Below are 15421 nucleotides of genomic sequence, written 5' to 3'. Positions count from 1 at the left end.
CTTACACTAACCACACCAAGGAAAAAAACTAATAAATGTATGTATGTGCACCACGAGCAAGCTCACAGGCTCTGTGGATGAAATACACTGAAAGAAATACATCTAAGCGCATGTAAATATAACATATTTAAATCTTTGATATTAACAATTAAAAATGAAGTTTGTTGCTACATAAATACATCTAGTTTTGAACCTAATCTGCTCAAAAAACAAGACATTGTGCATTTTTTCCTTAACAAGCAGTATTTATGTAATTCCAGGCAATCTTTTCATTTACACACAAACAACAAGCAATGATCTTCATCTAAATGAACGTTTAGATGAAACATGCTTTATTCGTTTAAGTAGAACACCACAGTAAAAAATATCTTGCTTGACCTTTCTAAAAATTAAGGCGACTTTTTCGCATTACATTTTTATGTAGATCAAGAAAGCCTAGTATAAACTACTTAATTTTCAGTAGGCCTATGTACAAAATTAATTTGCAAGTAAAGTCAACTTATTTTTTTGTCTTTTTTCCTTTTCTTTCCTCTTTTTCTAATTTTTTCTTCTTTTTTTCATTTTTTTCTCTTTTTTTTCTTTTTAAACTCAACTTAATTTTGATAAAGTAAACTTAACACAATCAAGTTGACTGTACTTGCAAAATGTATTATTTACATACATAAAATTAAGTAGTTTATACAAAGACTAGTCTTTCTTGATCTACATAATAATCTCATGCAAAAAGTTGACTTATTGTTTTTTAAGTAGATCAAGCACAATATTTGTATCAGTGCAGCAGCCCCAGTCACAAATTACACATCTTACACTAGCGACACCAAGAAAAAAAAATATTTATTTGAAATAAATGTATGTATGTGCACCACGAGCAAGCTCACAGGCTCAGTGGAGGTAATATCTGTCCATATTCAATCTGTTACATGTTATCTTGAAGGATTGATTGATTGATTGAAATTATTTTTTTCAGTCACATCACACTACAAGCATTAAACACAAACATTATCAAAAAATAGTGACTGAAAAGGCACAGGCAGAAGCATAATGCTTATATTAATGCCTGTCCTACATACAAACAAACAAACAATAGCAAAACTAAACCAGAAAAGGAGGACCAATAAGATTTACATATATAGTAGTAAAGACATTTTTATATACCGGTATATATATAAATATCAGAGAACAGCAAGAAACAAAAACAAATAAACATTAACATTTGTAGTTTTCAAAGATTGCTCTACAAATCTTTTTTTTGTAAACCGAAAATGAGCTGCACATTCGTATATCTAGGTTAGCGTCATTCCATAGTTTAACTCCCACAACAGATATACATCTCCTTTTAGTCCCTTTTCTAGCTTTTTGTACAACAAATTTACAAACATCACGCAAATTATATTTTTACTCATGTATTGAGAAAAAACGTCCTACACAGACAGGGAGTAACTTTAATTTAGCTTTATACATTATTTGCATTATTTTATATAAACCAAATCATAAAATGTCATAACATGGGATTTTATAAACAATGGATTTGTATGTTCATAGTATCCCACCCTGTTAATAATACGTATGCCTGTTTTTGTAAGAGGACTATAGCATTTACTGTTGTCTTATACGTCGCATTCGTCACAAGTGCAGCTTCAACATAAACTATTCATTTTGATGATGTAACTTTACACCTTCAAGTCTTTTAAAATCTTCTGTTTTTAGCATCGTTGTGGATTACCTCCTCAACTTTGTACATAAAATAGCATTATTATGACGTCTCTGAGGAAATGGATGAATGAATAAAACTATAAAAATGCAGCAGATGAATTGACATGAACAAGCATCACTCTGACCAAAACCAGGGGTCTGGGCCCCGAGAGCACCGGGCCTCTTCTTCTCTGAGTCACGTCAGTCGTGTCTGGGCCCAGCAGTCCGACCAGACCCGGGTCAGTACACACCTCATCTTTTAATAACGCACCAGTCTCTTTAGATGCACGACCAGAATATGAAAGATTCTTGAAAACCTCATACAGTAACGGGGGTCAGTCACGGTCCACCAGGGTCCCAGATGAGCTGCTCTCATGTTGCCCGTCAGATACCCTACACTGCTTTTATTGATGGACAAATTAGACTTCATAGATCAATGTGTTTCATCATAAATGCTCTTAATGTCTGTAAGAGTGTAAAATAAGAGTGTTGAGTGTAAGTGATGACAGGAGACACAGTAGAACCTGGATTAGGTCATAGAAGCTTTATAGAAGTACACACTATGTACTTTAACAATGACAACTTCGCCATACTCTGTTTATTTAAGTAATTTTGGATTATTATTATTATTATTATTATTATTATTAACTGTTTACAAACCATGTGTTGTTGCATAACGGTATTTACATCCATCAATCTGAAACAAAACACTGTAGATCTGTAGAAATAAAATCACATAAAAGACCTGCAGCAGGAAATGTTTACATCCATCTGAATAAACTCTTCTTCACTGATGGAAACAGCGACGCATCAGCAAACCAGGAGCAGAGCTGACGCCAGCGGTAAATATCAGCATAATTAAAGAATTATTGACCTTAACACACATCATAGCAAGTAACATTTACGCATATGTTAACTATAAAATATCCACTTTTATCATTTGTTTTCTCATCAGAATTTACCTCAAATGTTTTTAAACCCCACCTCTGAATCTGCCTTTTAAATATACGATGATAAGTGTTGCGTATATATGAATGAGCAGTTAAGGCCACTAGAGCATCCATCAGTGAAGGGTTCAAGGTCGGCAGGGTCAGATCCGAGTCAGATCCAGGTAAGATCCGGGTCAGATCCGGGTCAGAAAGCTGAGGTGAAGGCTGCTCGGGACCTGCAGCAGCTCCAGAGCCTGCGAGGACGGGCAGAAAGGAAACGTGACCTGGAACCGATAGTCTGTGTCCAGCATCAGATGTGACGACCCGTCGTGATCTTGAAGTAACGACTGCAACAAAGAGGCGAGAACGTTTGATAAGACGTCTTAGTTAGGTAAGAGAGGCGTGTCGCATTAAAACCAACTCACCTGAACCTTCTTCACAAACGATGACGCTACTCTTTTCTCAAAATCATCAATAGGTGTGTAGGAATTCAAAATCTTGACAATCTACAAAAATAAATTGATAATTTATTTTCCATTTTAGTGTAAATTAAGTGCTTTTTGACATTTAATAAAAGAGGAAGTTACTGAGTTCAGCACCTGAACTGGGTTGAGTTCAGTGCACTTCTCAACGATCTCGCCGGCGTCGTCATCCGTGGCCTTGCTGACTTGCAGCAGCCAGGCGGCCTGAGCCAGCGGCCTCAGAGTATCGATGGCATTAGAGCTTTGAAGCTCCTTCTCTTTCAGCCACTCCTCCAGATAACTGATGTTGCACCTAGAGGAACAGAGCAGCTCCATAACTGGACGTGTTCTTGCCTCTTGCTCAGATGTTATTCCAACGAGGATCCAAACCTGATCTGCATGCCTTTCCTGCAGGAGCACATGTCTTTGCGAAGCATCATGTTGTTGAGCGTGGTGGCCCCCACCAGGAGGAACAGCTGCTTGGTGGCTTGTCTGATGAGGCCCTGGTCCATGCCGTGGTGGAGCATGGTGGAGTGGAAGACCGAAAGGTGCTGGAGGATGGAGGAGATGGTGTAGGTCTCCGACTCGTCGTAAACGCTGTTGGAGCGTTTTCTGAAGCCCGTGGGCTTCATGCTGGAGATCCCCTGTAAGCTCTCATGCTCCAACATGCCAGGCACTGTTGAAGGAAGTACAGAAGTACAAGTTCTGACTAAAGAATCACTATAAATCAAAGAATAAAGAATAAAGCAGCTTGTGATTATGGTGTCGAGTACCGATAGTAGGAGCGAGCGTCTTCTGCATGACCGTGACCAGCTGATGGTAGATGTGGATGGCCAGGTCGCTGAGGATCTGTCTGTGTTCAGACAGGTCAAAGTTCTGCAGGCAGTTCTTCTTCTGCCGAGGCGTGCTGTGTTTCACGAACTCCTTACGAGAAGAAGAAACGAGTGAAAACAGTGGTAACTTCACCTGGGTGTGTTAAAACCATGATGGGGCAGCCTCGGGGCAGCCTCGGGCCAGGACGCGCCTACCTCCTCCCCGCCGTACTGCTTCAGGCAGTTGAGCAGCTGGTACGTGTTGGACAGCCAGAAGGACAGCATCTCAAAGTCTTTGTGGTGACCCTAGAACAGGAGCATGGAGGCCGTCGTCTCATTTCCAAAACTCACTTGGCGAACGAGGAACTCAACTTCTAAACCGGAGCATTTGAACATTTGAAATCTATTACATAACAACTCTATTTGAAAAGTACCATGCCAACTATTCAGGGCCTCGTTTGTCACATACTGTTGGTAACCTGCTGTTTCAGTGCTTTTATCGGGGTCTCAGTGCTTTCTTCTGTTAATGAGTTTGGGCCGAGAGAATGTGGTTTTATTCGCATGTTAGTTTTTTTACTCGCATTTGAGGATTCAAAGTGATCACTGATAGTGATTCACACTGTGCGTAAATGCACGTAGCTCCTCTTGTTCCTCTCTTTAACGTCTGATGTGCTGGCCTGACAGCAGTACAAGTATTTATACCGTCAGTTAAACCCCACAGAGCCACCAAGTCCTTAAACATTTTCAGTTAAATACAGGGTCGCTATCTTAATTTTCATGGTGCAGGGTTCGTCTTTATTCTCCACTCAGGTAATCGCTCAGCAAACAGACGTCAGACTAACAGAATCAGCCTCACCATGATGACTTTCTTGATGCCAAATATGACGGCGTTCATCAGAGACTTGAGCTTGGCTCCGTCGTTGAGGTAGTCGGCGTGGCGGACGCACATGAACAGGATGTACGCCGGCAGACTGGGAAGCATGTTGACCGCTACACCTTTGGGCTTCAAGTCTGAGGACGTGAAGAAGCAGGAAAACACGACAAGTCACTCATCTTATCGTAGGAGCTGTAACGGCTCAGTCCTGTGAAGGTTTTCTGAAGGTCACAGATCTTTAACCCCGTCAGAGGTCAGGACATGCTATTACAGTACCCAAAATGATGTTCTGAACGAGCCGGGGTTCGTCCTCTCTCTTGTACTCCAACATGCCCAGGTAGTCCTTCGGGATGGTGGACACAGGGTTTTGTTTGGCTGCATGAGAAACAAGACAGGTGAGAAAACACTGTCACGTTACAGCCATGTGGCATCGACTGGTGACGCTGCAAAAACACCTTTCTGGGATCTTTCAAGGCTTTTTATTTGACTCCGGAGCTTCTTTATTAATCTGTCCCTCTGATCCAGCTGCTCTTCCAAGTCCTGGAGGGAGAGAGGAATGATTTGTGTCCGTCACGTCGGTACGCACACACTCACACTTCCCCGGCACTCAAACGCACCATGCTCTCAGCGGTTAACCGCGACGTCTCCTCTCTCAGTTTCCTCTTCACTTCGCCCTCCATCAGCTGCTGCCTCTTCAAGTGCTCGTTCTCCTCTTCAAGCTCCTCCATCCTCCCTCGAAGCTCCTCCCTTGCCTCCTCCAGCTCTCTGGCTTTCTCCTCAAAATGCCTAAAAAGGTGTAAAAGTCAGGATGACGAAGGCCGTCAATACTTTGATCGTCAAACAGACGCTGGACTTACGTGCGCTGTGAGCGCTCTTCTGCAATCTTCATCTGGAGAACGTTGGTGATCTCCTGGTTTTTTTCTTTCGGATGATACAATAAAAACAATCAGTCAGGACGGCGAGCAGCAGAGGACTTTGTGAGATTCTTGGAGACAAAGACAAGCACCTGTCAGCTCCTTGTTCTGCTGCTTGAGCCGGCCGTCCAGCTCCTGCTTCTGCCTCTGCAGCTCTGAGACCTGCAGTTTCAGCTCCGGTATGAGCTGTGGGCCACATCAGCACGTTAAACTAACGTCCATCTGCCCCCACAAGGAGATGCCGAGGAAGGCGTGCAGAAACATACCGAGTTCTCGCTGCTGAGCCGAGCCACTTCCTGGCAAATACTGTCATTGACGTCACTTTTCTCCTGGAACAGGCTCTGCAGCGTGCCGTTCTCGTTCTGGAGGTGCTCCACCTTCAGTCTCCAGCCCTCCGCCTGTGTCTCAGAGCTGACCTTGTGCTCCTTGTGCTGGTTCTCCAGAATCCTGAGGACCAATGTGAAGCCGTTATTACCAGACTCGAGCCGTGTACAGCAGCGCCGGGGAGGTGAACATGCAGACCTGGTGGCTCTCTGCAGGCCCCCCAGGGCTCCCAGCAGGTCTTCAGGCTCACTAATCTTCTCGGGATCATCGGCCGTCAGCCTTCAGAGAAACAGCGTATGAGATCAAATGCTTGAAAGATTCAAGGAGGAAACTGGATCCTAAAATGCTTCTTTACCCCAAAAGAACTTGTTCCTCAACGACACCCCCGAGAAGCTGCCTCACGATCTCCTTCACTTTAGCTGCAGAAAAATGTTCAGTGATCACAACAACATGCTTCACTCACATAAACGGGACCACTTTGACAATGTGCACCTCTTGTTTGTTCTGACTGCTGCTTCATCCTTTGCTCTACGGCACTCTTCTGATTTTGCAGGTTGTTCAGGTCCCTGCGGAGCTCCGGGATGACTTTAGCGTGCTTGGTGAGCTGGACGACCTGTTCCTGCAGTTCAGCGTTCCCCAGCACGCCCTCCTCCACCTGCCTCTGCAGCACCACTCTCCCCTCCTTCAGCCTCCTCATCTCTTCCTTCAGAGTTGCTATTTCTTTTTCATGGTCGTGCTTCTGAATCTCGATGTTGTTTTCTGCAATCCTGAGCAGAGACGGCCCTTCAGTGTCTGGGGAGTGTGCTCCAGCTCTGCGCTGCACATTTCTACTTACTTTCTCAGTCTCGCCTCATTTTCTCTCTCCTCCTGCAGAGTCCTCTTCACCTGGTCAAAGCTCTCTGTAACATGTCACGTCTGGTCACAAACGGCAAATACTTGCACATAGTCAGTGTACTGAAATGGTGGTTGAATGTTTCTACATCTTCATCTCAGTGGAGGTGTTAAACACTAGCAACCCCCCCTCCCCTCATCATCCCCGCTCTGAGAGGTTAGCAGTCCGGACTACGCTCCTCAAGCCACCTCATATCTAGAACTTGTTCATTTTATTTTATTTTTTAAACAAATAATTCAATATTCTTGTCTCACTTGTTAGAATTGATCTGACAATACTTTACACCCTTGTCCTGCAGAAACAAACAATCAAACACCACTGCATCATTGTTGACTCACGCTACCTTTGACTTCTTTCATGGATGCTTCAAACCTTTTCTCCGAGCTCTGCTTCCCACACACCAGAGCATCTATCTCCTGCTGAAGCTGTGCGATTGTCTAGCGTGAGGATGAACATGTTCATTCAGTTAGCTCAACGATCAAACAAAGAAAATGGGTACATTTCTCTTTCACAGCATAGACACCGATTTCAAGACTGACCAAAGTGGCGTCTTCTTTTGCTTTTTGCTCTCTCGCCTCCAGAGCCGCCTTCTGCTTGGTGGTTTTGTCCAGCTGGGCCTCCAGACCGTGAAGTCTGTCCAAAGCTTGAGATTGGGAGTTGGCTAAGCTCGTCAGTCTCTCCATCAATCCACGGTTCTCCTTGTTCTGTAAGGAGAGAGATTAATTCACGTCCTCGGCCCCACATCCACAGCTGAAGCAGCTCAGGAGCATCGTCACCTGCTCGTCTATCTTCTTCCGGAGCTTCTGCACCCTGTAGGACAGCTGGACGTTGAGCACCAGCCGACGCATGGTCTGAAAGCGCCGCCGAACCAGCCACGCTCTGGCGTACTTCTGTAGAACCAGAGCTTTGTGCTCTTTCATCATCTGAAAGAGCACAAAGCATCATGGGTTTAGTGAAGTTGCGATGTTTATTTTACAGCTTATGAAGCGCCGGTGCTTGTTACAGACCTTCTTGTAGCATCTGCGGGCCATCCAGCCCCGGGTGAAGGCCTGGATGGTGATGGAAGCCAGGCGGACCGCCTGAAAGATCTGCCTCGTCCGGTAGCCTCTCCAGTGTCTCTGAATGACCACCGTGGCCCAGCCCTGCTTCAGCGTCGCTGCACTCACCGGTTTACTGGAGGTTCAGACCGTCTGTTAACTTTAAAGTTCCCTTCAGAGGACACACTCACCCAAGCACCACCTTCCTGTAGCCAGCTAGCTCTCACCGGATCGTCTTCGTTCCCCGTATGTACTGTTGCAGGGTGACGGCCGCCGCCCTCGTCCTCAGGAACCTCCTCCTCTGGCTCCACGCGCGGACGTGTTTCTGAACGGTCACGCAGGCGCCCCGGAGGCGGTCCAGGCGCAGCTTCTCCAGATACGCCACCTGACCGGCCCGGAAGAAGATCTTCGTGCGGCCAAACTTGTACTGGTCGGGGTCCTGAGGACGAGGACGTTCAGCCCAGGGTGCAGTTGGTGGTCATGAGAATGTCAGGAGGAGAAAGGCGGCTGACCTGAATGAGTCTCTGCAGCACATCCTTGCAGGTCCGTTTCTTGTCCTTGAGATCCGCCTCCACGTGGGACATGAGGATACTGTAGCGGCTGTAAAACTCAATGTACGTCCACCTGAAATCAGAGAACACGTCAGTCACAGCGGCGACAGGTGTTGAGGCGACGGCATTGGAAGTTGCCAGCGTGTCTGGAGTGACGTCACCTGGACGGGTAGCTCTGCGCGCTGATGCGAATGGTTTCAAGGACGCCGCACGCTCGCAGCTGCTGCACCACCCTCCTGGAGTCGTACCTCACAACACCAACAAACACTCTTATACACACGATCACACAGATCAACACAAACGTGCGCATGTGCTTCACGAGGAAACGGCTTATTATTTAGAAATTCATCTGCGAGAAGTGATTGTGCACTTTGTGTGTCTGTTCTTTGCCGTCTATTTTCTATTTTCTATTACTATTTTATTGATCATCCTAGCACGTTAGTGATTTTATTGTTTCTACACTTTGTACTGTATTTTCTTTTGGTATTGTTTCATTTTAAATGTACAGGACTGTCTCAGAAAATTTGAATATTGTGATAAAGTCCTTTTATTTTCTGTAATGCAAAAATGTCATACATTCTGGATTCATTACAAATCAACTGAAATATTGCAAGCCTTTTATTATTTTAATATTGCTGATCATGGCTTACAGTTTAAGAAAACTCAAATATCCTATCTAAAAAAATTTGAATATTCTGGGAATCTTAATCTTAAAATGTAAACCATAATCAGCAATATTAAAATAATAAAAGGCTCGCAATATTTTAGTTGATTTGTAATGAATCCAGAATGTATGAAATTTTTGTTTTTTTAAATTGCATTACAGAAAATAAAGAACTTTATCACAATATTCTAATTTTCTGAGACAGTCCTGTACACTGTACAGCACTTTGGTCGACCTCGGCCGTTCTTAAATGTGCTATATAAATAAAATTGACATTGACATTGACGAGCACTCACTCAAACGGGAGCTTGTCATCGTTGGGCTTGATGCAGCGCACGTAGTGAGGCGTGGAGGCGTTCAGCGTCTCCATCAGCAGAGACAGCGAGGTCCGGAACTACGTCCACAAAACACAACTATGATTTACTGCACAACGTGTGACCAGGGAGGATTATGGGAACCTGAGCGTCCACCTTATCTCCCACAGAGCTTCTCAGCTGCTTGTTGGCTGGTTTCACCGCAGGCCTGGCCGGCTTCACTTGCACGCCACTCTTGGCTCCAGCGCTCTGCTCCTCCTCTTGAAAAAGGCCGGCCAGAAAGGGGAACTGATGACAGACACACGGGAGAAACGTAGTGAGACAACAACAACTGGGCCTCCAAAAAGTTAGTTTTGCCCTGCAAAAAATAGTCCTTAATGCCCTACAGTTTCAGGGATAGATAGTTACAGTAGCCTAGTCCTGATTTAGTGTTAGAGACCTGGAATGGTTGCTGTTTGTGTCTCTGCCTGTTTCCGTTTTTTTCTTCTCTCTAGCAGATATCAAAGGCTTGTTGTGTGTTTTCTTGTGTTTCTCTCAATTCAGACTTGCAGCATATGCCCCCCCACCTCCTATCCCCCTCTTATATGGTTGTAAAAAAATAAAAAGCTTCAAACAATGATGAGGAAAATGCTGTTGCTTGGTTTGAAGTTCTCATAATGTCCACAAGACGCGAGCCGAGAAGGACAACCAGCACCGTTTATCTCAGTAAAAGACTTCATGGTTTTGAAGTGAAACCTGAAATGCCCACACCGTATTAAATGTAGTTTATTTTGTAGTCGGCGCGTGGCAACGTCATTTTCTGCTGCTGTACAGAAAGTAAAAGGACAATGATGCTAATGGCTAACCTGCTACCATGTGTCCCGGTGTCGTGCCAAAAAGTGATTGCCTGCCAGAATCTGATTTCTCCCCTGAAAATGTGTCTTTTTACCTGCCAAAAATTGATTGAAGGCCAAATACAGTTAATGAAAGGTTGTTTCTACCTAAATATGATTTGATCTCATTCTTGAGCTTCATAATCTGAAAATCTGACGTTTTAGCGCTATCACTCAACGGGCTGCTGTGCGCGCTCCTGCGGCCAGAAATCAGATTCTGGCAGGCAACTCACTTTTTGGCACGACACCGGCATACCTGTTTAGTGTCTTTATGAACATTAAACTTTGTAGATTTCTATTAATGTCATGTTGATGCTGTCTGTCAACAGCTGGCAAATGAACATCCTTCTATCTGCTAAAAGATTAAAAAACTAACTTTACGTAAAAAAAAGTCCTTAAACACCTGACTGGCTTTCATCGTGTCCACCAGCTCCTCGTAGAGAGCGTCTCGATTCTTGTCCAGAAACCCTCTGCACTGATACTCCACCTGAGCAGGAAGTCAGACAACAGGTGACTCTAATGCAAACATGTGATGAGCAGGCGCCGAGTCCCTGGACACACCTTGTCTGCAAAGTGTTGCATCACAAACGCCTGGCTGGACAACCGGGGCTTCTCAAACAGAGGGTTGGCCTCCAGATACCGGTACAGCTTCTGAAGCCAGCTCTGATCGGTGCCTTGAGGGAACTTTGAAGCAAGAACACATTTCAACAAAGTCAGAGGCAGACAACATAAGGGGGTGAGCGGTTCCGACTCCTACCAGACACTCCTCGTCCAGCAGGTCAAGGATCCCCATCTTGGCTTCAATCAGGTCAATGACAGGCTGGTTGTCGTAGAAATCTATCAGCGTCCATGGGATGCCCTCCTTCATGTACTCCTCCTGCTCCAGCTTGAACACGTGCTGAAAGTAAGAGGCGCCGCTGGCGTTAGCGTTCTGGCTGACAGAATGGCGTGCGCGGTGTTGAACGGGGGTCATGGGCGGTGGCTGTTCATACCATGTTAAACTGCTGTTGCAGCTTCTCATTTGCGTAGTTGATACAAAACTGCTCAAAGCTGTTGATGTCGAACGTCTCGAAGCTGAAAAGCACAAACGGCGTGATTACGTTGAGAGAATGAGACGAGACGCTGACAGGAGGCCCCAATAAGACATCAGCTGTGATGGTGTTACCCGTAAATGTCCAGGACCCCCGTGAAAGCGTGCTGCTTCCCAGGAACCTGGAGCACGGTGTTGATCCTGCCGATGATGCAGTCAAACAGGTGGGCGTACATCTGCTTGGCCAGAGCGTCTCTGGTGGCGACGGCCCGTTCCCTGGGCACCGGCTTCACCACGGTTTCAGCCGCCAGAACGATCCTGCGATTGCACAGCCAGCGCAGCAGAGCCTCTGCGCTAACTCCCAGCAGCTTGCAGAAGATTGCCAGATGTGCATCGCTGGGCTGCAGGACAACAAGCTAAGCTTTGTATCGCGCCTGATCAATATTTTACAATCTGCACACATATATTAAAGAAAAACACTTACAGGAACCGCAGACTTGTCATCTCCTGAGCTTCTGATCTCCACATTCCCCAAATGCAAAACTGCGGCCAGAACTTTAAACACATCTGACTGAAAGTTCTCCTTCAAACCTGGAAGGTTGAGAAAAGAGGATGAATGTGGCGTACAACTGACATTGAAGTTGAAGTCTGACAGCCGGCCTTTTACCCAGCACAGAGAAGGTCCGTCGAGTCTCCTCCATGTCCTTCCTGTCATCCACACCTTCGATGGTGACGTCACCGCCCGTGCTGGTGTACCTGAACTTATCTGCAGCCACTGTGGACGGATACACACATTCGGTGTTGCCACAGTGGACCTCGTGTTCCCATCTACCCGTCCTCGGCATCATCCTCTGTCACGCCTTCCACCACATCCAGAAAGCTTTTCTTTGGTCTTCCCCTTTTTCTTACCCGGCAGCTGCATCTCTTGCATCTTTCTACCCAGGCCCTCAGCCCTCCCTCCTTTTTACACGCCCAAACCTTCCCAATCTGGCCTCTCTTACGTTATCTGCAGGACATCCAAGCCCTGGCTGATGGGCTTGTTCTTAATGTCGTCCATCCTTGTAACTCCAAAAGAACAATTTAACATCTTCATCTTTACTACCTCCAGCTCTGCCACCTCCAGCGCTGCTTCCTGCCTCTTGGCTGATCTCCCCTTCCCCTTTACCTCCCGCTGCTACTCTTCTATCACAGATAACTAGATGCTCTTCTCCAACCACGCCGCCCTTGCTGCAGCATCTTCTTCAGCTCTTTCCTACGCTCCCATTGCTCTGAACAGTTGAGCCCAAGTAGTTAAACTCCTGGATGCTCCAGAAAGATTTCAAAATCGTTAAGACATGTTCATGTTGTAAAACTCACACAGTCTGAGGTCCGTGAACTCCGGCGAGTCTGCACAGGAGCACATCTGGTAGAATATGTGATAGTTTCGCTCATTCTCTGCCTGAGGAAAATAAAAAACACTAACATTTATTACTGTTGACCAGAAGTGGGAAAGTAAAATGTCTTCATCTCCTACAGCACCTGGAAAACAACCCTGGACTTCTCCAACAGGTAGGTCCTCATGTTTGCCCCGATGATTCGGTACCGCTTATCGAAGCCGATTTCGGTATATTTCCCAAAACGGCTGCTGTTGTCGTTCCGGGTGGTTTTTGCGTTTCCGATCGCCTGAAAGACAAAGAACCGTCACCGTGCATCAAGGCGACAGCATGAAAGCGTGTCAGCTGCTACTGTAAACCTTTGGATCTCGTAAAAACACACCATACCTCCGTTATTGGGTTGGACGCCAGCACTTTGTCTTCAACCCGAGTCTTACTTCCAGATTTGCTCACAACAGCAAAGTACCTCATAGCGTATCGAGCCGAGACCGTCTTGCCGGCTCCAGACTCCCCGCTGACGATGATGGACTGGTTCTTGTGGTTTCTGAAAAGAAGGGGGTATAACAAGTACTCGAGTTGTAAAAAAAAATCAGGGGGGATGGTGGATTTTATCACATGGGGACAGATAATTTGTGCTGATTACAAATAATATAATATATTACAAATAATAGCAGTGACCAAAACACCTGCAGAAATACTGCAGGAATGACATAGCAGCAGTTAAATGCAGCCTTCTGTAAGCTTTAAATATCCACTGGGCTTACATCAAATACATCAAAACACAACAATAAAAAACAGTTTTCTGAACTTATCAATAGGACTCTGTCCTTCACAGGATAAGTAAAATGGATCACTGCAAAAACTCAAAATCTTAACAAGAATATTTGTCTTATTTCTAGTTAAAATGTGTCATTTTAGTAAAAACAATCTCATTACACTTAAAACAAGACTCATCACTGGAAAAAACAACAATTTTCACCTGTTTCAAGTAGATTTTCACTTGAAATAAGTAGAAAAATCTGCCAGTGGAACAAGATTTTTTTGCTTGTAATAAGAAGATAAATCTTGTCCCATTGGCAGATTTTCCTACTTATTTCAAGTGAAAATTTACTTGAAACAGGTGAAAATTGTCAAATAAGTTATTTTTCTGGTGATGACTCTAAATGTTGAAATAGCAGTAATACCACATTCATGGATTCATGACATAAGGGATGGAAAGGGGGGATGGCAGTTTTACAGGGGGGATGATTTTGACCGTTTTTATTTCAGGGGGGATGCGATCCCCCCTCATCCCCCCTCAACTGCAGTACTGGGTATAACGCAGCTACAACCAACTCCAGACTGTGCGTGAGCGTCTTGAGGGTTCATCACCTCGCCATCTGCTTGTACGCCTCCTCTGCCACTGCAAAGATATGAGGGTCCATATCTCCCATGTTCTGGCCCGAGTAGGCATGAATGACTGCATCGCCGTAGATGGGAAGCTGTCTGTAGGGATTCACTGCCACCAGAATAATACCTGAAAATGAGGGAACAGCAGCAGCATCAGACCACCGGTTCAGGCTGCAGACGGGTGAGGCCTCGGGGTCAAACGTGGAGCGAGAGGAGCCGTACCGCAGTAGGTGTAGATGATCCTGGACTCCACAAAGCGGACTCTGAGGTTGTGCAGGACCGCTGGCTCGTGCAGGTAGCTGAGAGCTGTCAGGTCGTTCTCTCCCACCAAGATGTCCGGGTTTCTAAGAGGAGGGAGTTCTGGTCTGGACGGGTTGATGGGGTGCTGGTACTCCTGTGGAACAACAGGTGGATGACTCTTACTGCTGTAATTCCATTGTAGTAACAAGTATTTGTTGTGTTTCACTTACAGTGCCATCTTCGACGAGTAATTCAAGATTTTTATCTCCAGAATTAAAGTTTTTTGTAATTTCAGCCGATTTCCACACATGTTCTGCATCTGGTATCCAAACTCTGTTATACTGAAAATAAGATTTTAAGAGTTACATTTTTTTTTCCACATGTCTTTTTATCGAGCATTTAGACATATATTTGTTCATACATTCCAGGCTCTTTTTGTCTACATACAAAAGTAATGTTTTACAAAATGGCTATAAAAAAGTTACATTTTTAAAGTTTTCAGCCCATTTCATCTGCTGGTAAACTACAACTCTTTAAACAATCATATTTTATAAGATTTGGTCATAAATAAAGATTGTAAAGACATGTTATTCCACGTTTAGGCTTTAAATTCATGTAAATCCAGACAACTGAACATCCACGCAAGATGCAGAGGAACTGACAAAGTTTCCATATGTTTCAATCTAACTTCTTCCATACGGGATAAAAACAGCTGATCATTTAAAGGTCAGAGGTGAACCCTGCTCTTACCTTCGAGTACAGCTCGAACAAAGCCATGTTTGAGCATTTTCCCTGTAACTTCTGAGGAATGTGTTTTGTTTAACACCTGCAGTGTGTACTTTCCAGGTTACTTGAAGATTCTCTCTCGCACGGCTGCATCATTCGTCAAGTTTTACGCACTTACGTCCCATTCGGGGCCTCGCCTTCAAATTAAGAGACTCGCTGGAATTATTTGACGTTCAACCAACTTCAGGTATGTTTGGATTCACGTATACGTACATTACTCTCTTTCCTTCACGCTTTCTTCCCAATCAATATTTCAATGTTGGCTCA

The 15421-nt window shown here is 44.9% G+C and overlaps 1 protein-coding gene across 1 annotated transcript; it reads right to left on the bottom strand.

The window, feature by feature from the left end:
- Window positions 1–1448: 1448 nt before the first annotated feature.
- myo5c (myosin VC) lies at window positions 1449–15362 on the bottom strand. Its single transcript, XM_061721643.1, has 40 exons — window positions 15119–15362; window positions 14599–14709; window positions 14351–14522; window positions 14111–14255; window positions 13127–13283; window positions 12885–13028; window positions 12723–12804; window positions 12034–12141; window positions 11851–11957; window positions 11502–11767; window positions 11329–11410; window positions 11094–11234; window positions 10898–11020; window positions 10740–10823; window positions 9621–9752; window positions 9447–9544; window positions 8648–8734; window positions 8448–8559; window positions 8163–8374; window positions 7906–8071; window positions 7675–7821; window positions 7438–7602; window positions 7242–7335; window positions 6842–6905; window positions 6499–6773; window positions 6362–6425; window positions 6205–6285; window positions 5949–6129; window positions 5775–5868; window positions 5626–5689; window positions 5386–5554; window positions 5224–5308; window positions 5045–5143; window positions 4751–4905; window positions 4111–4200; window positions 3856–4006; window positions 3473–3758; window positions 3221–3395; window positions 3047–3127; window positions 1449–2968 (listed from the first exon to the last, which is right to left on the bottom strand). The coding sequence occupies exons 1-40, from the start codon at window positions 15143–15145 to the stop codon at window positions 2816–2818; spliced, it is 5229 nt and encodes a 1742-aa protein (XP_061577627.1). The 5' UTR covers window positions 15146–15362; the 3' UTR covers window positions 1449–2815.
- Between the last annotated feature and the right edge of the window lie 59 nt (window positions 15363–15421).

The sequence above is a fragment of the Cololabis saira genome, chromosome 5, assembly GCF_033807715.1.
Source record: "Cololabis saira isolate AMF1-May2022 chromosome 5, fColSai1.1, whole genome shotgun sequence".
NCBI classification, from domain to species: domain Eukaryota; kingdom Metazoa; phylum Chordata; class Actinopteri; order Beloniformes; family Belonidae; genus Cololabis; species Cololabis saira.
Note: the sequence above shows the minus strand (reverse complement) of the source record. Positions and strands in the feature narration are given on the sequence as shown.

Excerpts from the sequence above, each read along its gene's own strand:
- myo5c (XM_061721643.1), bottom strand. The coding sequence starts at position 15,145 with ATGGCTTTGTTCGAGCTGTACTCGAAG. Across the intron at positions 13,284-14,110 it reads GCGTACAAGCAGATGGCGAG|AAACCACAAGAACCAGTCCA; the intron begins GTGATGAACCCT and ends CCTTCTTTTCAG. Across the intron at positions 5,690-5,774 it reads GCAGAACAAGGAGCTGACAG|AAAAAAACCAGGAGATCACC; the intron begins GTGCTTGTCTTT and ends ATCATCCGAAAG.